The sequence below is a fragment of the Acanthamoeba castellanii genome, assembly GCF_000313135.1.
Source record: "Acanthamoeba castellanii str. Neff unplaced genomic scaffold scf7180000084664, whole genome shotgun sequence".
Classification (NCBI taxonomy): domain Eukaryota; phylum Discosea; order Longamoebia; family Acanthamoebidae; genus Acanthamoeba; species Acanthamoeba castellanii.
In genome coordinates, this window is record NW_004457466.1 from 192,121 (window position 1) to 214,157 (window position 22,037).

The 22,037-nt window shown below is 59.4% G+C and overlaps 10 protein-coding genes across 10 annotated transcripts; 4 read left to right on the forward strand and 6 right to left on the reverse strand.

The window, feature by feature from the left end:
- Positions 1–110: 110 nt before the first annotated feature.
- On the forward strand, positions 111–4,442 carry ACA1_368910 (MORN repeatcontaining protein; the record flags this gene model as incomplete). Its single annotated transcript, XM_004340131.1, has 15 exons — positions 111–805; positions 1,007–1,094; positions 1,187–1,259; positions 1,329–1,462; positions 1,567–1,717; positions 1,841–1,938; positions 1,998–2,066; positions 2,148–2,205; positions 2,316–2,434; positions 2,524–2,591; positions 2,720–2,993; positions 3,164–3,349; positions 3,439–3,641; positions 3,752–4,049; positions 4,119–4,442. 15 exons carry the CDS (start codon positions 111–113, stop codon positions 4,440–4,442), a joined length of 2,838 nt encoding a protein of 945 aa, XP_004340179.1.
- A 289-nt stretch (positions 4,443–4,731) lies between these two features.
- Positions 4,732–7,229, forward strand: ACA1_368920 (transporter, major facilitator subfamily protein; the record flags this gene model as incomplete). Its single annotated transcript, XM_004340132.1, has 11 exons — positions 4,732–4,965; positions 5,054–5,137; positions 5,212–5,310; positions 5,411–5,634; positions 5,703–5,818; positions 6,058–6,112; positions 6,215–6,387; positions 6,470–6,559; positions 6,624–6,722; positions 6,818–7,096; positions 7,180–7,229. 11 exons carry the CDS (start codon positions 4,732–4,734, stop codon positions 7,227–7,229), a joined length of 1,503 nt encoding a protein of 500 aa, XP_004340180.1.
- A 125-nt stretch (positions 7,230–7,354) lies between these two features.
- ACA1_368930 (uncharacterized protein) lies at positions 7,355–7,981 on the reverse strand (the record flags this gene model as incomplete). Its single annotated transcript, XM_004340133.1, has 1 exon — positions 7,355–7,981. One exon carries the CDS (start codon positions 7,979–7,981, stop codon positions 7,355–7,357), a length of 627 nt encoding a protein of 208 aa, XP_004340181.1.
- A 919-nt stretch (positions 7,982–8,900) lies between these two features.
- On the forward strand, positions 8,901–10,573 carry ACA1_368940 (GPI-anchor transamidase, putative; the record flags this gene model as incomplete). Its single annotated transcript, XM_004340134.1, has 10 exons — positions 8,901–8,936; positions 8,982–9,086; positions 9,176–9,266; positions 9,364–9,442; positions 9,513–9,604; positions 9,685–9,817; positions 9,905–10,064; positions 10,171–10,269; positions 10,348–10,425; positions 10,499–10,573. 10 exons carry the CDS (start codon positions 8,901–8,903, stop codon positions 10,571–10,573), a joined length of 948 nt encoding a protein of 315 aa, XP_004340182.1.
- A 207-nt stretch (positions 10,574–10,780) lies between these two features.
- On the reverse strand, positions 10,781–11,901 carry ACA1_368950 (methylglyoxal synthase; the record flags this gene model as incomplete). Its single annotated transcript, XM_004340135.1, has 4 exons — positions 10,781–11,104; positions 11,178–11,312; positions 11,337–11,726; positions 11,803–11,901. 4 exons carry the CDS (start codon positions 11,899–11,901, stop codon positions 10,781–10,783), a joined length of 948 nt encoding a protein of 315 aa, XP_004340183.1.
- Positions 11,902–12,131: 230 nt separating this feature from the next.
- Positions 12,132–12,500, reverse strand: ACA1_368960 (ribosomal protein L23, putative; the record flags this gene model as incomplete). Its single annotated transcript, XM_004340136.1, has 1 exon — positions 12,132–12,500. The coding sequence occupies one exon, from the start codon at positions 12,498–12,500 to the stop codon at positions 12,132–12,134; it is 369 nt and encodes a 122-aa protein (XP_004340184.1).
- Positions 12,501–12,645: 145 nt separating this feature from the next.
- ACA1_368970 (metallobeta-lactamase domain containing protein) lies at positions 12,646–14,599 on the reverse strand (the record flags this gene model as incomplete). Its single annotated transcript, XM_004340137.1, has 9 exons — positions 12,646–12,747; positions 12,843–12,928; positions 12,998–13,178; positions 13,250–13,429; positions 13,531–13,591; positions 13,693–13,913; positions 13,993–14,111; positions 14,189–14,278; positions 14,467–14,599. The coding sequence occupies 9 exons, from the start codon at positions 14,597–14,599 to the stop codon at positions 12,646–12,648; spliced, it is 1,173 nt and encodes a 390-aa protein (XP_004340185.1).
- A 213-nt stretch (positions 14,600–14,812) lies between these two features.
- ACA1_368980 (dynamin domain containing protein) lies at positions 14,813–19,114 on the reverse strand (the record flags this gene model as incomplete). The annotated part of the gene is made up of 14 exons (XM_004340138.1): positions 14,813–14,847; positions 14,942–15,105; positions 15,183–15,330; positions 15,412–15,491; positions 15,615–15,916; positions 16,033–16,100; positions 16,189–16,486; positions 16,557–16,683; positions 16,864–17,240; positions 17,312–17,493; positions 17,563–17,691; positions 17,765–17,877; positions 17,979–18,888; positions 19,027–19,114. 14 exons carry the CDS (start codon positions 19,112–19,114, stop codon positions 14,813–14,815), a joined length of 3,021 nt encoding a protein of 1,006 aa, XP_004340186.1.
- A 526-nt stretch (positions 19,115–19,640) lies between these two features.
- Positions 19,641–20,871, forward strand: ACA1_368990 (uncharacterized protein; the record flags this gene model as incomplete). Its single annotated transcript, XM_004340139.1, has 5 exons — positions 19,641–19,807; positions 19,869–19,930; positions 19,995–20,171; positions 20,262–20,756; positions 20,834–20,871. The coding sequence occupies 5 exons, from the start codon at positions 19,641–19,643 to the stop codon at positions 20,869–20,871; spliced, it is 939 nt and encodes a 312-aa protein (XP_004340187.1).
- A 95-nt stretch (positions 20,872–20,966) lies between these two features.
- Positions 20,967–21,933, reverse strand: ACA1_369000 (peroxidase; the record flags this gene model as incomplete). The annotated part of the gene is made up of 4 exons (XM_004340140.1): positions 20,967–21,175; positions 21,292–21,498; positions 21,579–21,695; positions 21,804–21,933. The coding sequence occupies 4 exons, from the start codon at positions 21,931–21,933 to the stop codon at positions 20,967–20,969; spliced, it is 663 nt and encodes a 220-aa protein (XP_004340188.1).
- Between the last annotated feature and the right edge of the window lie 104 nt (positions 21,934–22,037).

The window sequence follows — 22,037 nt, forward strand, 5'->3', positions numbered from 1 at the left end:
AGTGTTTATTTATTCCCCCAATAAACAAATTCGCCGTCAAAATACAACAATAAAACAAAACTAAAAAGAACAACAACACGACAGAGGCCGAGGGTCTGGTTACGGGACAGATGGAGGGACCGACCCGTCAGGAGGAGGACGAGGCCAGTCCCGCGGTGGAGCAGAAGCAGTCGTTAAAGCTGAGCCGCAAGCTGGCGCGCATGGATTCGGCCTTGGCGGAGCTGCGGTCGCTGCACCGCCTCCACTCGGCCTGGGTCGACGCCGGCTTCACCACCAACGTTGTGGGCGACCAGCGTGTGGCCCAAAGCGCCGGCGAAGAGAATGACGAAGAGGAGCGAAATCTTCTCGAAGTGGATGAAGATGATGGTGGAAGTAGTGGCGGATGGAAGTTCGCCCCCTCGCGCTCGAGCTGGGCCACGGGCGAAGAAGACGGCTGCGATGCAGCAGCGGCTACCTCGCCTTCGACCTCCTTCATCAACAGCCACCACCACGCAGCCGGCCCCAGCCTCCTCTCGACGTCGGGCGCGCTCGTGTCCCCCTCCATGCCACGCTTGGCCTGTGAGGACGAAGAAGGCGTCGAAGTCGAGCTCGAACTCGATGATGACGACGAAGGCGTACCGATACCCGACCATCACCACCACGACAAAGCGCAGGGGGCGACGAGCCTGGCATCGGCTATGTCGTCGCCCGGCGGGTCGGGCTCATCGCCGCCGTCGTCATCGTCGCCATCGTCGCGCGAGGTCTCGGGCGAGAAGAGCCCGGCCTCCCAGAGGCGACGAGTGGCCCTGCTGCGCACCAAGTCCAAGTCACTCATCACCAATGGAACGCGCATCTCGCTCTCCACCTCCTTCCGCTTGCCCCGACGCCAGGCACTACTCCCCACACCTTCTCTACTATCTCGACCACCTGTCCAGATGAACTCGCGCCGCTGACGCTTCTTCGTTTGTGTGCATCGCATGTGATGTGCGTGTCGTGTCGTGTCGTGTGCGTGTGCGCAGACGAATAGTCAGCGCGACGAATGGACGGAGGGCGAGGTGCGGTCAGAATCGCGGAAGGGCCAGTACGACGGCACCTACGACAGCGAGGGCAGCAAGGTGCCGGCCTCCTTCGCGAACCCAAGCTGACCGCAACTCGCCACCATTTGACCTCAACCTCCTTTTGTCCCCCATGGCATGGCTTTCACCAGGACGGCGCAGGTCGGTTCGTGTACGGCGACGGCGGCCTGTACGAGGGCGAGTGGGAGAAGGACCAGCGACACGGTACTCACTCGTCTGCTGGTGGGCGAGTGGGCCGCAGCTCCTGCTGCTCACGCACCGCCCCGTTGGCAGGCTTCGGAACGATGACCTACGCGTCGGGCGAGAAGTACCAGGGACAGTGGGTGGAGGACCGCAAGGAGGGCACGGGCACCTACACCTGGCGACAGGGCCAGTACTTGTACTCGGGCCAGTGGAAGAACGGACAGGTTCGCCAGTTCCTCTGCTCTGGCTCAGTGCCAACACTCACGTGTTGTTGTGTCGTGTGTGCCGTGTATCATGTTGATGGCTGCTGTGTGTGCGACTATGGCAGAGATGGGGCAAAGCCAGCTTTAGGTTCGGGAATGGGGTGTGGTACTTTGAGGGCGAGTGGAAGGAGGACGCGCCGTGCCCCGAGGGTCTGCTTCGCGGTCCCCATCTCTCCTACGTGGGCGAGGTGATGGCCGTGATCACTTCTGCCCGAGGTGCCCAAACCACTCACGACCAACACGCACGCACGCGCGCACGCGCACTTACAAGTGCAACACGCGCGCAAACACGTGTACATACATGGACGCTACACGAACTCACCGTTCCTGTGTGCTAAGGCATGCGGCATGCGCCGTACACGCTGTATCAGCATGGGCACGGCACCGGGACATACGCGCAGGGCGATCGGTACTTTGGCAACTGGAAGAAGGGCAAAGTACGCGCTCCTCCTCAAGGGCAGACCCAAAACCAAACCTAATGCGCATCTCTGTGCAGCGTGATGCGTTCGGGGTGTACATTGGACGACAAGGCGAACGCTTCTTCGGGAACTGGCGCGATGACCAGGTACGGACCCGGACGCCAGGCTGCCGGCTTTGTGGGTGGGTGGGAGGCCCTCGTTCGCCCTAACCTATCACCTGGTCTTAGCCGCGAGGTTTGGGGCTGTGGATCCATGCAGACGGCACACAATACTTGGGCGAATTCGGTACCTGGCTTGCGCTGCGGCCTCACTCACTCACTCTCTCACTCTCTCACTCTCTCACTCTCTCATTCACTCACCCACTCACTCGTCTGATCCCATGTTACCACACCCAGACAAGGGAAAGCCCAGCGGCAAAGGCCAACTCAGATTCGCCAATGGAGATGCGCTCGACGGGGTGCAATGGAACGGCGACCTGGTCCTCAAGGCCCTCTACACTCGGGCAGCAGCCAAGGTCCGCTCTCGATTCGCTTGACTACTGTGGCCCGCCGAGCTAGGCGGGTGAGTGACCTCCCTCCCCCGCGCGTGTACCTGTTTTTATAGGGCCAGGCTGGGTCGCAGTGGGCGACGAATCCGAAGTGGGTCCTCTTCGTGGGCGATGCGCTCGAACAGTTCGCCGTGACCCAGGACGACCTGCCTCACCTCGAATCGGCGCCCCATCTCATGTACCGCACCACCCACCCACCCACCAACCACCCACCGTGTGTTTCCTTAGTCGCTCACCGGAATGCATGGACAGGCACGAAGAGCATCCGCTCGAGCTGCTCATGGAGCGGTGGGTGGCGTTCTTCAAGTGGAGCTATGCGCCGCTGCCGTCGTACGAGACCAAGGAGGCCGTGCGCAATCAGCTGCGGTCGGCCGTGGAGGACGTAAACAGCTTCATCGACTACCTCGTCCAGGAGGTCCGGTTCGCCGACAACTGCCCCCAGCAGCGTAACCTGCTGCGGAGGTTCGTGGGTCGCTACGTTCTCACCTACACCCACTCCTCCATCTTCTCCCTCTACCGACGAGTCGTACGTTATCGTTCCCGCCTGTGCGACGTGTGCGGTGGGCGTGTGTGGTGCGTACATATGATGTTGGTGTAGGCCGAAGAGCAGCCGCAATTGCCGGTGTGTGTCTGTCTAAGCGTTGTGGCAGAGGGCTGACATCAGGGATTACGACTGTGTCGCTTTGTTACACACAGAACAAGAAGACGGACGCGAGGCTGTCGATCAAGATGAAGTCGCTTGGGCGGGCCACGACTCGCGATCTCGGGATTGCAGAGAACTTTCAGCTCGCCCAGCAATCGCCCTTCAGCCCAGCCGAGGACCTCACCCGACAAGCCCGCGGACGTGCCTTCCTGGGCTCGCACAAAGCCGACACCAACACAGTATGCAGCCCACCACACTCAACACACGGCACACGGCACGGCACGACACGCTAAGCACGACACGCGCTGACGAGTGCGATGCGTAGCAGGACAGAAAAGCGACATTGGACACGAGAGGGGGCAAGTCGCAAAAGCAGCCCTACAAGGAGGCTATCAAGTTGCTGGGCGCGCTGCCCAATACGCCGCCCTACGAAAAGGCCCAGCGCCTCCTCAGCGTCTCCGAGGCCGTCATCGACGCCGTCCGCAAGTATTGGCTCTTCCGCTCGCCCAACACCGACATGTCCGCCATGATGTATGTACCCGCACCCCACTCTTCCCCGCTTTGCAAACAACAAACCTCATGCGTGTCGTGTGCGTGTGCGGCGGTTGTGTGTGTGTGTGTGTGTGTGTGCCGTGGCACAGGGGCGCTGAAGAGAAGTTCCCGATCTTCACCTACCTGGTGCTCAAGGCCGATATTCCGAACCTGTTCTCGGAGCTGCAGTACGTGTCGGACTTCATACGGCAGCAGTCCTTCGGCCCGGCCGCCCATTACGCGGGCGGGAGCGATGGCGGCGGCGGCTGCATCGAGGCCGAGGCTAAGTACCGCCTGGCCGAGCTCGAAGCCGCGGTCAACTACCTCCTCACCCTCAACTGGTCTGTGCGCGACTCGGCCGGCGTGCTGGTCCCGCGCGCCTGGGTCGAGCAGCGGCTGCGCGACGCGGTGGGCGACCACATCCACGACCCCAAGTGGCGCATTCTCGCGCGCCTCATCGTCGACATTCTCGTTCAGATAGGCGACCTCGCCGCCGACGTGCGGCAGCTGACAGTCGACGACCGGCCGACGGTGGAGCTCATGCACCAACACGCCGGGTGGACGACCGACCTGCTCACCACCATGGGCCTCGACATCGATCTCCCCCTGCCCGCCGCCGCCGACGCCAACAACAACAACAGCGACGACAGCAATGTTGGACCCAAGCCCACCACGGCAGCCACAAATACGAACCACGGCGCGATCCGGGCGCACTCTCCCTCGCTCGTGATCACGCTCCGAGTCCGTCACTCGCCGGAGACCTACCTGCGCTTCGCCGAGCTCGTCACAAGGGCCACGTAGTAGCGCTTGTGCTTGTACTTGTTCGCTCAGCTCCAATTTCTTTTGTATTCTTTGATTGTTTTGCTTTTCTTTTCACTGGCCAGCCCTGATCTTGTGCTGGTGATTTTTATTAGCTTTTCAATTTATTTTATTTTCTTTTAATGCTACGCCATTTCTTTCCCTTTCTTTTTGTGGTGATTGGTTGCCCGATTTCCATACTACCCCACACGAAAGAAAGGTCGTGCGAAGGAGTCGGCGACTCCGCCACCTTCTTCTCCCTGTTCCTCCGCCACCCGAACACCCACGCGTGATGGCCTCCAAGAAGGATACTAATTTTTTGCTCTACTCGCTGGGCAGCGACGATGACGACGATGCTGGGGACGACATGGTCTACTCGAGCCTGCTCGCCTCCTCCGATAGCAACGCCTTCGTTTCGGACGACGAAGCTGTGGACACCCACCACCAGCACAAGGCCGTGCACGAGGTCCCACACGACGACGCGCCTGTGCCACAATGGCGCATGGCCACCCTCGCGCTGTGGCAGGTACTGCTCACACCACAACAACATTGCTTCTTTTTCTAGTTTTAAGAAACCCGCCCTCCTTACTGGTTTGATGCCCCGCACCGTGCAGTTCGGCTACGCGGCCATGATGGCGTTCATCATGGCCATCCTGCTGCCTCTGCAGACTCTCGAGATGGTGGGCAAGGAGAACAAGGTACGCACTACTCTACTGGCTTGCTAAGTGACGAGCTCGGGCCTGGATTGACCATTCTGTTGTTGGGCTTCCAGGGCACTGCGCTGGGTGTGAGTGTGGCGGTGGCCACGGTCATAGCCACGGTCATCAGTCTGGCATTTGGCCAAGCGTCCGACCACATCTCCACCCCCATCGTACGCCACCCTTCGTCAACGTTCGTTGCAAACACGTATGAGCTCACGTCCTCTCATCTCGTGTCGTGTGCATGTGGTGTGGCGTGTGCGGTTCGACCAGGGCAAACGAACGCCGTTTGTGGTGGTGAGCTCGGCCGGGCTGGCGCTCTTGGCGGTGGCGATGACCTGGTACGGCGCGGCTGGTCTGACCGGCGCCGGCGTCTACGTGGTCTACGCCGGTCTACTCTTGGCCCTGCGCACCTGCGCCGGGGTGGCCGAGACCGCGTTCCAGCCGCTCCTCCCCGACCTCGTTCCCAAGCATCAGATGGGCACCGTCTCCGGATGGTATGTCGTGCGTGCGGTCGTGCATGTGCGGTCATGCGGTGCGTGTGCTGAGCGTCTGCGTGTCTCAGGTGGGCCATGGGCCAGATGGTCGGAAATCTGTTTGGCCTGGCAGGCGGCTCCATCCTCATGGACCAAACCGGTCCGGTCGCGGTCGCCATCATCATCTCCTCCCTCCTCACAATCGGTTAGTTCGCCCCCCACTGCGCCGCAGCAAAATAGCTAAAGCCGCACATACACGACACACACGCTCGATAGGTACCCTGGCGGCCGCGCTTGCCAATAGGGAGAAGCCGACCCCCAAGGCCTGCAGCAGTTCCCCGGCGGCCGACAACCAGAACGAATGGTATTAATCCAATCGATCATTGCGTGTGACGTTCGATCGAAGCAAACTGACCAGTCGGCACACCAGTGTGCGATGGCCAGCGCTCCGCTTCCTGGCGCGATATATCAAGCCCTTTCTGATCAGCTCCAACTTCAGGTTCGCTTGCGCCTTGTCCCTGTCCTGGTTGGGGAAATAGAATAGAATAGAACCTTGTTAATTAACAATTATCAACACGCTTTGACCGCTCGACCTGCGCAGATGGATCTTCGCGACGCGCTTCGTGACGCAGCTCGGCTTTGGCTTCGTCAACAACTTTGTTTTCTATTTCATTCACGACGTTTCGCCGCTCCCGTACCGCCTGTTCGGTCTCGAGTTCACCAATACCAACGACGCCGTCGGGATCTTCGCCGGCGCCATTATGCTGACCGCAGGTAAGTCGGACCTCCAAGACTGCTGCTCGAATTCCCCAATCGCCGCTCACCTCGCTACTCCCCCCCCCTCTCCCCCAACCAGTGTTCTCCGGCTACGCCGGTGGCGCGCTGGGTGATCGACTCGGGAGGAAGCGGATGGTCTACGTCTCGTCGGCGTTTCAAACGCTCGCATGTACGGTCGCTTTTTTAACTCCGACCCGCAAGCCTGAGTCAGAGTTAAAATGTGCAATGTGCAGGTGTGGGCTTCGTTCTGCTTTCGGTGTGGCCGCAGCAGTTCACCTTCCTTGTCATCTCCGGCGTGGTGATGGGCATCGGCCTCGGTTCATTCCTCGCCGGTACTATCACCATCATCATTTCTACACCCTTTGTTTTCCTTCTTCTTTCGCGTGTGAGCTCACTCTCACGCTTTCGTTCTTTCGGCCTAATGCAGTGGACTTTGCGCTGGCCACCGAATGCCTTCCGTCGGAGGAGTCGCGCGGGACTGATCTGGCCGTGTGGAACCTGGCCATGTCCCTCCCCATCGCCTTCTCCGGCCCCCTCGGTGGAGTGATGCTCGACAACGGCCAGCGGGTGGGGCATGCACTGAACCTGCCCAACCTGGGCTACGTGGGCCTGTTTGCCAGCTGTGGCTTCCTGCTTGCACTGAGCGCCTTCTTTGTGCGCCGCATCACCGTCGGCAACCCCGTCCGCCGGCGAAAGCCCACCAACGGTGACGTCCCTCCTTTTCGTGCTCCGTGTGCGTGTGCGTGTGCGGTGGTCGTGTGCATTGTTGACATTCCAGGCCCACAACAGAGATCGATCTCGAATTGGTGGAGGTGGAGGATGATGGCACATTCCAGTAGTGGTCAACAAGTACGGCCTCTTGGTGAAGGCTGCCAGCCAGGCGATGAAGATGATGGTAAAACTTCTTCGTTTGTATCAACTTTGATTCGAAATGTACAGATTTTGTTGTATTTTGCCACAGCTCTTACGGCCGTCGCCGCTTGCCCTTGGCCACCACACGCAGGCTGCGGCCATTGTTCTTTCGGTTGCGCAGCTGCCGTCGCCAGTCGCGGCAGGCGTAGGTTAGGCTCTCCGTGTCCCTGATGCGCACCTTGTCCCCTTCCTTGTCCGTGTAGGTCACCTCAACTTCCAGTCCGCGCTTGGCGAAGCCGTAGAAGGACTCAAGCTGTTCCGCGAGCCTGTCGAAGTCGATCCGGTCCTCATCGAGGCGCACCAGGGCGATGTCGCCCTCCAGATCATCGTCCTCGCTGTAGGAGCACTTGACGGCCAGCTCGCCGAACACGGCGTGGAATGCCAGCGATGTGATGGTAGGAAGAGCCGACGCCGAACGAGCCCTGGTGGCCGAGCGTGACGAAGAAGTCGAAGACAACGAAGTCGACGAGCTGTCGTGAGTGATAGTGGCTGGTTGCTTGCTGGAAGAGACGCAGCTTCTCCAAGGAATGGCCACGGCCGAACCGGACTGCGCAGGGGCGGCGCTGTCATTGGCCTCCACGGCGTCTTCGTCCTCTCCATAGGTGTAGGAGTGGTGGCGCCGGAACTGCGTACTGGAGGAGCCCGTGGAGTGGGACTCACCACAATAGCTTGGACGCATGAGGTCCGTGTCGGCCAGGCTCGGGGGGCTCTTCTTGGCTCGGAGGTTTGATGGTTGGAGTGGAGGTTGTGGAGCGCTACGAGATGTTGTCGGTCCTGGGCTGACAGGTGTGCGACCTTGTTGAGAGCGGTCGTGCTGTGGGCAGGCTTGTCCGAGAGGGACGAGGAGGCTGCTCGCTTCTTGAGCAGCTGGACCAGCTTCTCGAACTTGCCAGTCGCAGCATCTTTGCCTCTGTCTGCTGAAGGAGTGACGTTGGGGGTGATGGAGGAGCACATCCCGCGGCTGGGGGTAGCGGCAGTAGCCGAGAAGCTGCCGCAGAGGTAGAGTGGCAGAGGTTCACTTGGCCTAGTCAGGATGTGCGACATGGAAGATGGTGGTAGGTGAGCGATGGATGGTCGGTGAGCGTCGCGAGTTTCAGAGTGAAGGGAGGGAAGGACAAGTGCTGGAGTGTCGCGGAGAGATGATATATAGGAAGGGTTACTACCCGCCTCTTTATAAAGAGCTGGCTTGCCCAATTGCAGCAGTGTACTAACCTTGCAGTACCGATTACTAGTCGTTTCCTGGTTGATCACCACTATCGCTTGCAACCTGGAATTTAAAGAATGGACACCCGATCAGAAATAGCATTCACAGCATTCTTGTTTGCTGCACCCTCTCGGCACCGCCACCTCTTGGTATGCGACCATCAGTACAGGTGGTTGGTAACTCTGATGATGGGTGACGAGAGGGTGTCTGCCAACACTTACATTTGAAGAGGAGGTTCGATTGGGACATCACGTGCCGCCAGTCGCCAGCTGCGTTAGTGCCTGGGGTGCAGTATAGGATATCCTAACCATCTTCCACTGGGTCACGGGACCAGGCGCAGGATATTTAAGCAGAAAGAGAAAAGGAAAAGGAAAACAAAAAAGAAAGAGAGACGATGAAGAGGGTGGCGCTTGTTGCGGTGGCACTGCAGGTGCTGCTGTGTGTGGTGGTTCGCCTGCCGCAAGTGGCAGGGCAGATAGCAGAGGATCCCCAGTTCAATGTTTCAAAGATAGACAGCTTCTTCAATTCATCGGGGCGTCTCCCCTCCGCCCAGCCACACACCAACAACTGGGCCGTCCTCGTAAGTCTCTTTCTCCTCTATCGCCTTTTTCTTCTCTACTCTCATTGTATCAAATAATCACAAAAAATCAAACAACTGCTGGTGCACAGGTGGAGACGTCCATCTTTTGGCACAACTACCGACACGTGGCCAACGTGCTGAGCATGTACCACACTGTGCGCCGGCTGGGCATTCCCGACAGTACTCACCCACTCACCCACCCCCAACCCACCTCCTCCACTCTTGAGCAGCCCAAGCTACAGTGCAGTCATCTCACTTTGGTTGGGCGCGGTTGCAGGTCAGATCATCCTCATGATTGCCGACGACATGGCGTGCAACACGCGCAACTCCAACCCCGGCACCATCTACAACAACCGGTACCAAACACCACACACCACACACCGCGCTCGCGCCATCGTTTCCTCACAGTCTCCCCCCCTCGGGCAGGAATCACAACCTGAACATGTACGGGTCGGAGATCGAGGTCGACTACCGCGGCTACGAGGTGTCCGTGGAGAACTTCATTCGCGTGCTCACAGGTTTGTTGACGCCGAACCATCCGCGCCTCTCTGTGTCTCATGCACTCGCTCACTCACTCACTCACGCACGCCTTCTGAAGGCCGGCACCACGAGGGCGTGCCGCGGTCCAAGCGACTGATGACGGACGAGCGCAGCAACGTGCTCATCTACATGACCGGCCACGGAGGCGACGAGTTCCTCAAATTCCAGGACTTTGAGGAGATTTGCAGTCGGTTCGCCCCTCCTTTGTAGCCCTTTCTTGTCTTCGTCTTCGTCTTCTTCTTCGTGGCCAACTCACGCGCACGAGAACGTAACTGCAGAGATCTGGCGGATGCGTTCGAGCAGATGTGGGAGAAGGGGCGGTACAACGAGCTCCTGTTCGTGGTGGACACCTGCCAGGCCACCACCCTCTACAAACACTTCCGCTCGCCCAACGTGCTCGCCGCCGGCAGCTCGTCACGGGGCCAGAACTCCTACTCGGTGCGGTGAGCCCATCCGTGACCGATCGCGGTCGCCTGCTGCTGCTGCTGGGCACAACTCACATCTATGATGGTGGGCCATGATGCAGCACCACACCGATTACAAGCTGGGCGTGGCGATGATCGACAGGTTCACCTACGCCACTCTCGAGTACTTCGAGCACAACAAGGTGGCCGAGGACTCCAAGAACAACCTCAAGGAGCTGGTACAGCCACACAGCGCCCCTCCCCCTCCCTCTCGTGGGGACGAGAGAGCTGACCGGTGTATCGGTCACTCCCCACAGTTCGCCGATGACAACTACCGATACCTCGGCGCCCAGTCCAACTACCGAACAGATCTCTTCTCCCGGCCTCTCGACAGCGTACACCACTGCCCTCCTCGCCTCTCAAATCACACTTCACGTGCTGATTCGGTGGTGATGGTGGCGGACACAGGTGCTGCTGACGGACTTCTTCGGGTCGGTGCTGCCGGTGCAGACCACCACGCGAGGCTACCCGCTGGGCGAGTGATCAGCTGCCCTTTCCCCTTCTTTTGCTTCTTCGTTTGGGGCGCAGCGCTCGCCTCGACCGTCGTGTCGTCGGTGCAGTTTTGTTGAGGGCAGGGACGAAGCCTTTTTTGAGAGAGAGAGACGACGAACGAGGCGAAGCGCTCGCATGTAGAGAAGCGGTGATGCCAAAAGGTTGATTTCAACACGACAGATTCCATCAACATCAACATCAGCTCCGTTCGTACTGGGCCAAGAGCTGCTGCGCCGATTGTAGGTTCGTGGCCAGGTGCACGCCTTGCACGTCGATCACCTGCTCGAAGAAGCTGATGTCGGGCTCGTGCGGGTGGGCGGCCATGGGGTCGATCAGGAAGATGACCTGGTGGCACAGCTGGCGAAGCACCGCGTGTGCGATCTGCACGTCGCCTCCGCGCGGCCCGCTCTCGCAGCAGATGATCTTGTGCTCCAGGTCCTTGGCATACGGCGCCAGCGTCTCCGAGTCGGCACTCGCCGCCGCCGCCCTGATGAACTTAGTGATCCAGCCGCCCGTCGTTCCCTACACCCACGCCAAACCTCAGCTCAGGTGCGTGCGTGTGCGGTGATGCGTGCGTGTGCGGTGGTACGCGTACGGTGCAGATGATGTGATCGAATTGGGTGAGTAGCGTGCGCAGGTGCTCCACAACGAGGAGGCACATGTCGAGCTTCTTGCCGTCGTGGGAGATGAGGGCGATGGTCTTCTTGCCCGCCATCCGGGCCAGCGGTACCTGCCTGGTGGGCGGCCGGCTCACCCGCGCGTCCAGCAGCCCCTCCGACGCGCAGCCGCCGCCCGCCGCCGGGTCGGTCGGCAGTCGCCAGTGCCGCACCAGGGACGAGGCGGCCTCGAGCGAGGCCGTGTAGAGCACGTCGTGGACCAGGGCCTGTCGCTTGAGCACCTTCATGGGCAGGTTGGTGTTGATCTCGCCGCCGCTAGCCAGGTGGAACACGGCGTCGATGCGGCGCTCGATGAGCTCGTAGGTGAGCTCCACCACCCCGCTCGACCCGCCGCCCACCTTCCGCACCACCTGCGCCCACAAGGCCTCCTCCCCCGATGAGGCGGCCTTGCGCAGCCCGTGCGCCCACTCGTGCGTGTTGGCGGTCATGACCACCTGCGCTCCGCTGCTCTGTGCCCACTCGAGTAACTGTGCCCCCCCCCCCAAACGTGTTGTCAGCACTTGGCTCTCCCCATCTTACGTAGCAGCAGCTACAGGGGTCCACCTCGGTGAGGAAGCTGGTGAAGGGGTCGGTGCTGCGGCGCCTGAACTCATGTGTGCACACCAGGCCGACCACCAGCCCTTTTCCTGCAGCTACCTCCATCTCTTGGCTTTTGATAATAAAATGATGTAGTTTGTTGGTAGGCCAGGAGTGGTAGGTGCAGGAGTGTTGGCCCCTACATTGTGCTCGCGCCTCACGCGTGAGCCCTCGGCTTTTCTCTCCTTTTTCCCCAGCAGCTGCCGCACTGCCCCAGCCAAGCACACTCGTGTGCCGGCGACCTCCTCGAAGAAAAGGGCAAAGGAGAAGAAGATTTATCAAAGATTGAAGGAATTTCACCGTCGCTTGGTGGGCACAACCTCGCCCTCGATGAATCCGGCGCCGCGCCGGCCCTCCTCTTGGAAATCGTCCGCGCGAATGGAATCGTCGGTGGTGATGATGGCCTTCTTGTAGCGCTTAGTCGAGTAGAACTTGCCGCGACGCGGAGCTCGCTTGAGCTTGCCCTCGTAGTTCATGGTGTTGACCTTTGTCACCGAGACGCCGTAGAGCTGCGAGATGTAGTTTTGAAGCTCGACCTTGGTGATGTTGGGCTGCACGCGCAGCACGAACTTGTTGGAGGGCAGGTTGCGTGCCGGAGGCATCAGCGTAAGCGGAATATTAGGCAGCCAGTACTTCGTCGGGTTCAGCTTCTCGAAGCGCCTCATCTTCACCTCCTCCAATTCTATCAATCAGATGATCTCTTTTTCTTCCGTTTTTTCCCGTTCTTCTCTTTCTTTCGGAACCCAAAATAATAAAAAAGAAACACGAAACGAAACGAGCAGCGAAAACGAAAACGAAACAAGCAAACGATTATCTTGTTGGTGGCACCTCCAACCACATGAGGTCATGAGCTGACCCCACAGGCCCGCCAAAGACCTGACCCGCCTCCTTCACCATGTCCTCAACGCTCTCCTGACGCGGTGGATATGAAAAAGAAATGTGAAACAATGTCGCTGGGTAGGTGCGTTCGCCGCAAGAAGAAGAAGAAGGGAAGACAGGGAACGCACCTCACCGGGAGTAGCCGTGCGAGCGCTGAAGTGGGTGAGGACGAGCTTCTTCGCGTGCAGACTCTTGGCGAATCGTCCCGCCATGGCTGCGTTGAGATCAATAATGACGCGTGAGGCTCCCAACTCGTGTGGGCGCTCGATCGGGGGCTACGTACCAGCGGTTGAGTGTCCTCGCTTGTAGGCTTCGCTGGCGAGTCGGCGGGGGAGGGTGCACTCGTGGATCAGCAGATCGGCGCCCCGGCCGATCTCCGCGATGCCGCTCGAGTCGCAGGTGTCCCCCAACACCACCAGCTTCCGGCCCACCTTGGGCGGACCCACCACCTCCGACGGATGCAACTGCGGCCCAGCACCGCGAAATCAGTGAGTCGCGGTCGGTCGAGCGCGGGCGAAAGAGATCCGCGTCGTACCATGGCGCCGCTGGGGAGGGCGACGGAGCGTCCCGCCTTCAGCTCTTTGTAGAGGGGTCCGGGAGGCAGGCCCTTGGCGACGCACAGATCCACGTCTATGCTGCCCTGCGAGTCGGCCTCCTTCACGACGTAGCCCCAGCAGGGCACCTTGTGCTGCAGCGGCCCTGCTCGTATGCTGATCTGTGTTTGTTGGTGGGCACAGTTGGAAAAAAAAAGTCAAATGACTTGCTTTACCACGAGATGTCTGTGACACCACCACCAGCAGACCATCATCCACGGACCTTCTTGTCGGAGAAGACGTTCCACGTTCCCGTTGCTTCGTCCATCGGTATGTCCGTGTCTCTGGTGCACGAACAAATAAATGAATAAACATACTACATCCACCAAATGCCACATAGAAATGACGACGATGAGGCATAGTAATGCTATGTATGTTTGTATACCTGAGCCTGGGCACATCGGGCTTGTTCTTGGCTTGAAGGCGAGGATCGGCGGTCACGAGCTCGTGGATGAACAACGGCAGATCGAGTGTGGGCCGCGTGGTATCGAGGAGGGTTCGAACATAGCGCCGAAGGCCGGGCGGGCCATAGATGTGGAGCGGCTGCATCCGCCCGCTCTCCAGGCCGCAGCAGATCCCGTGAACGACGCCGCCCAGACCCATGATCTGTCACGACACACACGACACGCCTCGCCAAAACGTGAGTCGCGCGCTGGTGCGTGTGGCGTGTGTGCGGGCCACGTACGTGATCGCCGTGGAGGTGTGTGATGAAAATGTGCTCCACGCTCTGGAGCGTCAGCCCGGGGCACTTCATGAACTGATGCTGCGTCGCTTCACCGCAGTCCACCATTATGGTTCGGCTCTCTGTGTGTGGTGGTCGGTCAGCCGAGGCGGGCGCCGGACCCAAGTAGCTTATGCTCACAAGAATGACAGGCACGCACCGAGCTTGATGGCGATGGAGGTGACATTGCGCTCAAGCGAAGGCACGCCCGAACCCGTGCCCAGGAAGGCCACAGCCATACCCCTGAATTCTGTACAACGCAAGAAAATTAAAACGAAAAATAAATTAAAAAACAAAATAACAATTTATAAATTACGATATCGAAAAAATCTAATCCGAATCCCCTCATCAAGCAGGCCGTACCTTGATGAGGGGCGCTAGGCTCCGGTGACGCTGGACGATTTGGAGAGGCAGAGCGCGATGAGGAGAGGAGCGCACTAGCGTGAAATGAGCGTCGGGGTGAGGAGCAGCCAAAGGGCGGCGACGCCGTTGGCAGCCGCAACCGTTCTGCCGGCACCCTTCCGTACTTGCACGGGGCAAGGCCCCATGTCACGATGTGCCCTCGTCGCATCTCCCCGTGTTGATGTGAAAACCCTTGTTTTTCTGCCTCCTTTTCTTCTTTCCGTCGCAACGCACAAAAACGACCGCACACGCACACGCACACCCACACACGCTTGCGACAAAGGAAACAACATGTTTATGGAAGAAGATGTACAGGGTAACAACACACACCACACACAATATTTTTTGAACGTCACACGGGCGTCGGGGCAGAGAGGGAGCGCTAATTGTCGGCTCGGCTCAGCAGGCGCTGATAGACTGATGAGAAGGAGAAGAAGGAGAAAGAGAAGAGGTGATGGTCAGCCCTCAAGAAGAGGGAAGGAAGGAGCGAGGACGCGATGCGTGGACGTACCCTCCTTGAAGCGATCGCGGCTCGCCGTGCAGTGGACAAGCTGGTTCTCCAGCATGACTGCGCGCTCCTTCAGCTCGACGGCACCGAGGGCGAACAGCTCCGAGAATCGATCGTCCGTGAGCTTACGGAAGTGATCCGTCACCTCACCGCCCAGCCTCTGAAACCTGTGTGCGCGACGCAGATGTGGTTGCGTGAGACGCAGAGTACGCAGGGTCGTGGAGGGGGGGAGGGGCAGATATACATTGGGTCGAGGAAGAAGGCGTTGAGCTTGTTCCGGACGTATTTGACGAAGAAGAAGCGGATGCCAGCGAAGAGCCGCGCCGACATGGTGCACACTTGGTTGTAGGCAGATTCACCGATCCTGCGCGACCTGCTCCCCTCTATGTTCACTTCGTACGGCGCACATCAGGCGTTAATTCAAAAAATTGAAAAAGAACGCCTGTTGTTGATCATGCAAGGTAGGAACGTACTGGCGCTGCCTTCGTTGCGTTGCATCATCTGCGTGACTCGTTCATGAGTCTGTGCAGCATCCCTGGCGAGATAGTCGTATCTTCAATCATCCCGTCACACACCATCATTATGATCACCGTGTGGCGACAAAACGTGAGCAACCAAAGAAGAGAACCTTAAAGAAAGAAAGAAAGAAAGAAAGAAGAATGAAGGGAGCGCGCACTCTTTGCCGAGATCGGAGAGGCCGGTGAGCAGGTCCCAATCGAGGATCTTGGTGAAGGTCTCGAAGTCGTCCATCAGCTTCGACCGACAGAGCTCCTCCACGCTGTCGATGAACCCACCGTACACGGCGCGAAGCTCCTTGATGAACGGCTCGTAGACGTTGAGCACGCCGCTCTCGCCGCCCTTCATGACCGAGATGCCGACGTCGCACAGGCGCTTGAACACGTACGAGCAGCGTGCGAGCACCACGTCGATCAGCGGCTGCAGCTCCTTGCGGGCCTTGATCTGCACAATATCGCTTGCCTGCCGTACCGAAGCATCCAACGAGAGAAAGAATTAGACTCGAGTGGCCTCGCGCTCGCGGCTGCGGCAAAGTGCATTGAGAAGAGTGGGGCAGAGATTACCGCTGTTTCGAAAACCGGCACGTTGTGGTACTTGGACGTGCCGATGGCCGACGCCACCTCGTGAATAGAAATGAAGGGGAACTCTAAAAGAAACGAAGAAGAACAAACGTGAGCTGCCCCGCATCGATCGAAATGACAGTAGCAGTCGAGAGGGAGGCCTCCGATGCGCACCTTTGCTGTGGGCGACGTATTCGAATTCGTTGAGCAGGCGCTCGTACTGGGCGCCACCGTAGATCTTGTAGTGGCTGTTCTGGATGTCGTACTCGATGCCATGGGCCGGCCACTCGCCGATGCCGCTGGCGGCCTTCTCCTCCTGCAGGGTCTCGCCGAAGGTGTCGGGGCTGCCGATGATCGAACCCTCGAGGAGACGCTCGATCAGGAGGATGAACGACTGCACGTAGCGATTCACCTTGTTGCGCAGCAGCTCGAGATTGTTCGACTCGAGCTCACGCCGCACCATTTGCAACTCCTGAATCGAATCGAACACGAGCAGTTAGCATGGCTTGAGAGGAGGGGGGGGGCTATGGGCGACGACGCACCCGCTCGCTCTCTTTGCAGATGTTGTCCAGCATGTGGAGGGTGGGCGGCACGCTCGCGTAGTACTTCTCGGTGAGCATGCGCTCGAGATAGGCCTTCACGCGGTGGAACCCCACCTGCTCGGCGAAACTAGTAGCCACGCCCGCTTCAGTTAGCTCGTGCAATCCAGAACACACGACACGACACGACACGACACGACACGACACGACACGACACGACACGACACGACACGACACGACACGACACGACACGACACGACACGACACGACACGACACGACACGACACGACATACACGACACAGTTCGTACTCTTGCTCTTGGAACTTGATCTCGAGGAGACGACGGAAGTCGTCGAGGTAGCATTCCTTGATCCCGTCGCGGAAGCGCTCGCTGTCGAGATTGCGGCGTACGGGGAGGGAGATGAAGAAGGGCTTCTTGCCCTCGGGCAGGTTCTCACCCATGAGGTACTTGGCCGCCGACTCGGGCGTGCGCAGCTCCTTCACGCGGTTGTCGAACTTGGTGTTCACCAGCACGGTGCGCGAGAAGGTGGGATCGAAGCGGCGCACGATCGGCCGCGACGACGTGTTGGCCCACTCCACCGTCGATTGCTCCAAGCAAACGATGATGCGGTTCGCGGGCTGCATCAGCCGCTCGACCATGCGCTGGATGTCGGCGCGCAGTTTTTCCTGGAGGCGACCCAAGGAGTGAGTGTACTACAAACAACCGACAGAGAGCAAGGGGGACCAGGAGGGCGTACATCGCCTCCGAGGCGGAAGCCGGGCGTGTCGTAGATGGTCAGGTTGGCGCAGTGGGCGTACTCAACGCGGAGGATGATGGGCGCGGCGCTGACGTGCTCCCCACGGCCAGCCTTCTCATTGGTCCGCCTCACGATCTCGTGGACCAGGTCCTCGATCGGTGTGTCGCGCGGCTCCCACGTATCTAGCAGGAGAGGCCTGTCAGCATTGACTTGCGGGCCGCCAAGTGCAGAGGGTGAGTGTTGGTCGGTACCGGCTTCGACTGCCTGTTGCCCCGCCTCGCCTTCGTTGTAGGCGTTCTCCCTGCGGAAGCGGCAGTTGGGGATGTCCCTCTCCGGGTTGTTGATCATCTGCAGGATGAGCGGCCTACGCGTGCCTATGTCTGTAGTACCCCGGTACGATGAGAATACAGAACTGCTACGCACGCCACTTTTGGGGGGGGGAAGCGTCCGTACTGGTTTCGACGATGTTGAACTGGAAGCCGAGCAAAGCTTCGATGAAGCTCGATTTGCCGTCCGATTGCATGCCAACCACCACCAGCTCGGGCGTCTCGAACTGGATCCCAAAACTGCGCAGCACACGAAAAAGAACGAAACAAACAGTCAACAAAAGTACGAAGACGAAAGAAGGGGAACTCGGGGAGGGGAGACGAACTCGTGAGAGATGCACTGGAGGTCGTTGAAGAGGGCGTAGAGCTCGCGGTTGGAGTCGTGGGTCGACTGTTCGTATTTGTCGATCTTCTCGGCCTCCTGGTCGAGCTTGCCGCGCACCATGCGCGCCCAGCTCTCTTCCTCCTCGCGCTTCCGCTTCCGCTCCTCCTTACGGCGCCGCTCCTCCTCCTTCATCTGCTGAATGGCCGCCGTCACCGCGTCCTCGCTCATCGGCGCACCACCACCACCACCCTGCACGCCAGGCCCTGCAGCGTAGGACGACGTCGGAGCCACGTACGGCGAGCCGCCACCCGGCTGGGTCTGCTGTTGCGGCGGCGGCGGCTGGAGCTGTTGACCAGCGCCGGCGGCGCCGTGATTGGAGGGAGACTGGCCAGCGGAGAGGGGACCCTGCTGCTGAGAGGTGGCATTCGCCGAAAACGGCGAAGTCGATGACGACGACGGAGCCGAGTAGCCGCCTCCGCCGACGCCGACGCCGCGGGCGTTGGGCGTGAAGGCGCGCGGAGGCGAAGTGCGCGGCTGCTGCCCAGCGAGGGACGAAGGCGACGTAGAGGAGAACGAAGTGGAGAAAGGAGAAGAAGACGACGACGATGAAGAGGAGGAAGAGGAAGAAGAGGAGGAAGAACTTGCGGAGGAGGACCCCGAGAGGGAGAAGAGGTTGGGGCGCTTGGCCTGAGGCGGCTGGGGCTGGTAGGGTTGCGTCTGGGTCTCCTGCTGGGTCACGTTGGCGCCCGGCGGGGGCTTGCTCACCGAGCGCGAGGCGGCCTGCTGCGTGAGCCCGCCCGACCGCGGCGTGTCGAAGTGGGTCGGGATGCCGGGCGTGGTGCGCACGTAGGCTGGCAGGTGTTGCGTGGTTTGGTGATGCTGGTTCTGCTGTTGGGCCGAGTTGCTGGCGTTGACCTGGTTGTTCCCTGTCATAACACAGCAGATTTGTAGCAGATGAGATGAACATTGGCAACCGTGTAGAGGCGCGGCAAGGAGTTGCGATTATGCGAAAGTGATGAAAGATGAGATGATGAAATAGCGAAAAGATGAGAATGAAAACGGACCTTCGCGTTGCTCCTGATCGATGGCTTGGAAGGCGAGTTTCATCTCTTCCTCTCCGATGGGTGCGTAGTCAACCTCCGGCTGCGACATTTTGTAGTGCTAAGATTGACGTTGTCGTTTCTGATTATGCTTTCACTCCTCCTCTTTCCTTTGCTACTTGCTTCGCGCCGGCAGTTGCGCTACTCGCTACGATCCAATTCCTTCGCGTGAACAACTTGGCGCGCTTCTCTTCCGTTTCTGAATTGGTTGATTGTGGTTACAAGAAAATTTTCGAATTCAGCGAATAAATTACTCGAACAATTTATCATCGAAATTTCGATGCGTCGTTTCGCCAAGGAGTGAACAGGAGAAAAGGGTGAGGGAAATAAAAACAACAAACAAGAGGCTCCCTGGCTGTGGGTGTTGTGGCCGGATGCACAAGATTTGGTCCTCTTCCGTCGTCGACCCACTCTCCGTGGACACATTTTCGCAGGCCAGAGGTTCATGGCGCGCTTACGTGCGCAAGGATGTTGGGCACTCCTGCATCAAGGTCCGTATGGCCCAGTGTGGGAAGCGAAGGAAGGTGGTCACTTCTTCGCCACTTGTTCGTGGTCACAACTCTTGCTTGTCACAGAATATGTGCAGGCTGTTCGTCACCAAGCACGGGTTCACCATCAGCACGAGCGACGTCGACGCTGAACAGTGGACCGCCATGGACAGCTCCCGGCAGCAGTGCAGGGTGAGCTTCGCCTTCGAATTCTCGCACACCATCGTCGATGTCCGCTACCAGGACGAAGAGGAGATGTACGGCTCCCCCAACACTGCTCCCCTCCATATCGTGCTTTTCACTAAACTGCGACCATAGCTCGCTCTGGAACCGGCTGGGCAAAGTGATGGCCAAGTACCGAGTGCTGAGGTCAATGAAAGGTAACCACCTGAACACCACAGCATGTCGGGTTCCTTGTTCGTTTAGACTTGAACCTTCGCGCAGAAGCGCTACCGCTGAAAATGAGAAGAGCTCACGAACTCAAGGAATCCACACTGCACATCCCCGAGGAGCGGTTACGCGTGGCCTACGTGCGGATGACCGCGCCTGCCGAGGCCATCATGGAGCTCATCCGCCTAATCGCGCAGAGCCACGGCATGAACATCGTCGAGTCCAACCCAAGTGCGGCACCTCCTTCACTTTCATTCACGTCATCGACCAGGACCAAGCGCACCTGTTCACGTAACGCGTGCATGGCCTCCACCACTTCAGATCAAACCATAATGACGTTGGGCGATCGATGCACGTTCCGGTTGACGGAGGGCACGAACAAGCGCATGCAGCGCATCATTCGAGTCACGTACACGGTCGGCTGGGAGATGTGGCGGTCGCGGGACTGGGAGGCCGCGGCCGAGGAGTTCTTCCTGGACCTGGGCATGGCCCTGCGCCGGCGCCGGTTCCTCGACGTCGTCACCATCACTCCGGAGGTGCGGGCGACGATCATCAAGAAGAGCCGGGCGGCGACCATGACGAAGCGGCGGATGAGCATGGCCGACTCGCGAGGCCGTGCGTCGACCCAGGCGGCCAGCGCCCCTCCGTTAGTGCGGGCGGTATCGCGCCTGAATCGAGGCTCGACCGCCTCCTCCAGCGCGCTCGCGACGAATAGAGGCCCCTACACGTCGTCGCCCTACAGCATATCTTCATCATCTGGCTCGCCCCGAGCCCTCAGCGAGTCTTCGGACAGCTTCGAGTTCAACCCCTTCTCTGGTGCCTGCCCCCCCCCTCACCAAGAGCCTCTTCCCTCACTGCGCCCCCTAACACTTCCCCTTGTGGTCGGCGCGCAGAGGCGCTGGAGGACATCAGCCTGGCCGACGACCACTGAGCTCAGTTCGTTTGTTGAAGAGAAAGAAGAAGAAGGCGAGAAACGCGTTTGTCTTCATCTTCAAGCTTGCTTGGGTAGATGGGGGGGGGGGTGCTTCAGGGAAGGTTGGGCTGCGGGGTGAGCCTGAGGTAGGGGGTGACCTCGGTGACGCCCTTGGGGAAGAGGCTCTTGGCGTCCTCGGTGGAGATGGTGGGAAGCACCACGCAGTCCTGGCCCTGCTCCCAGTTGACGGGGGTGGCCACCTTGTAGTTGTCCGTCAGCTGCAGCGCATCGAGCACGCGCATCACCTCGTTGAAGTTACGGCCTGCGTGCACCCCGTCCCGATATCAGCTTCGTGGCACCAACACACACAACACACACACACAACACACACGACACACGCACACACACACAACACACGACGCAAGAAGAGGAGGGTACCGGTGGCAGCGGGGTAGGTGAGGTTGAGGCGGACCTTGTTGTTGGGGTCGATGATCCAGACGGTGCGGACGGTGAGCTTGCCGGCCATGGTGTGGGGCGAGTTGGGGTGGATCATGCCGTAGGTCTCGGCCACCGTCCTGTCCGGGTCGGCCACGATGGGGTAGTTCACCGTACAGTTCTGCGTCGTCTCAATGTCCTTGACCCACCCTATGGCGCGAGCACGCAGCGGGGTCAGTTGCTAACTGCGCTGGCGCAGAGCCAACGAAGGTATGACACACGGTACGTACCGTGGTGGTCATCGACGTTGTCCACGCTGAGGCCGATGACGAGCGTGTTCCTCTTGGCAAACTCGGGCTGCAGCTTGGCGGTCATGCCCAGCTCGGTGGTGCACACGGGCGTGTAATCTAAAGAGAGAATGGGAAGATTGGGAATCTGAGTTCGCACATGATGAGGGTGATGTGTGGGGAGGAGTAGTTCCGCGCAAAACATGCTGCAGATGGTTGTGCGCGTACCACCAGGGTGCGAGAAGAGGATGGCCCACTTGCCCTCCTTCCACTTGTGGAAGCTGATGCGACCCTGAGTGGAATCAGCCTCGAAATCAGGGGCAGTATCGCCCAGACGAAGGTAGTTCTGTTGCGCCATCTCCCTCAATGTGAAATCTGATGTGTGTGCAAATCGAATGTATCGTTGTGCCAGTTGTATTTACTGGGAGCGAAGCGGAGAAAGCGAGCGCAGCCACTGGTCAG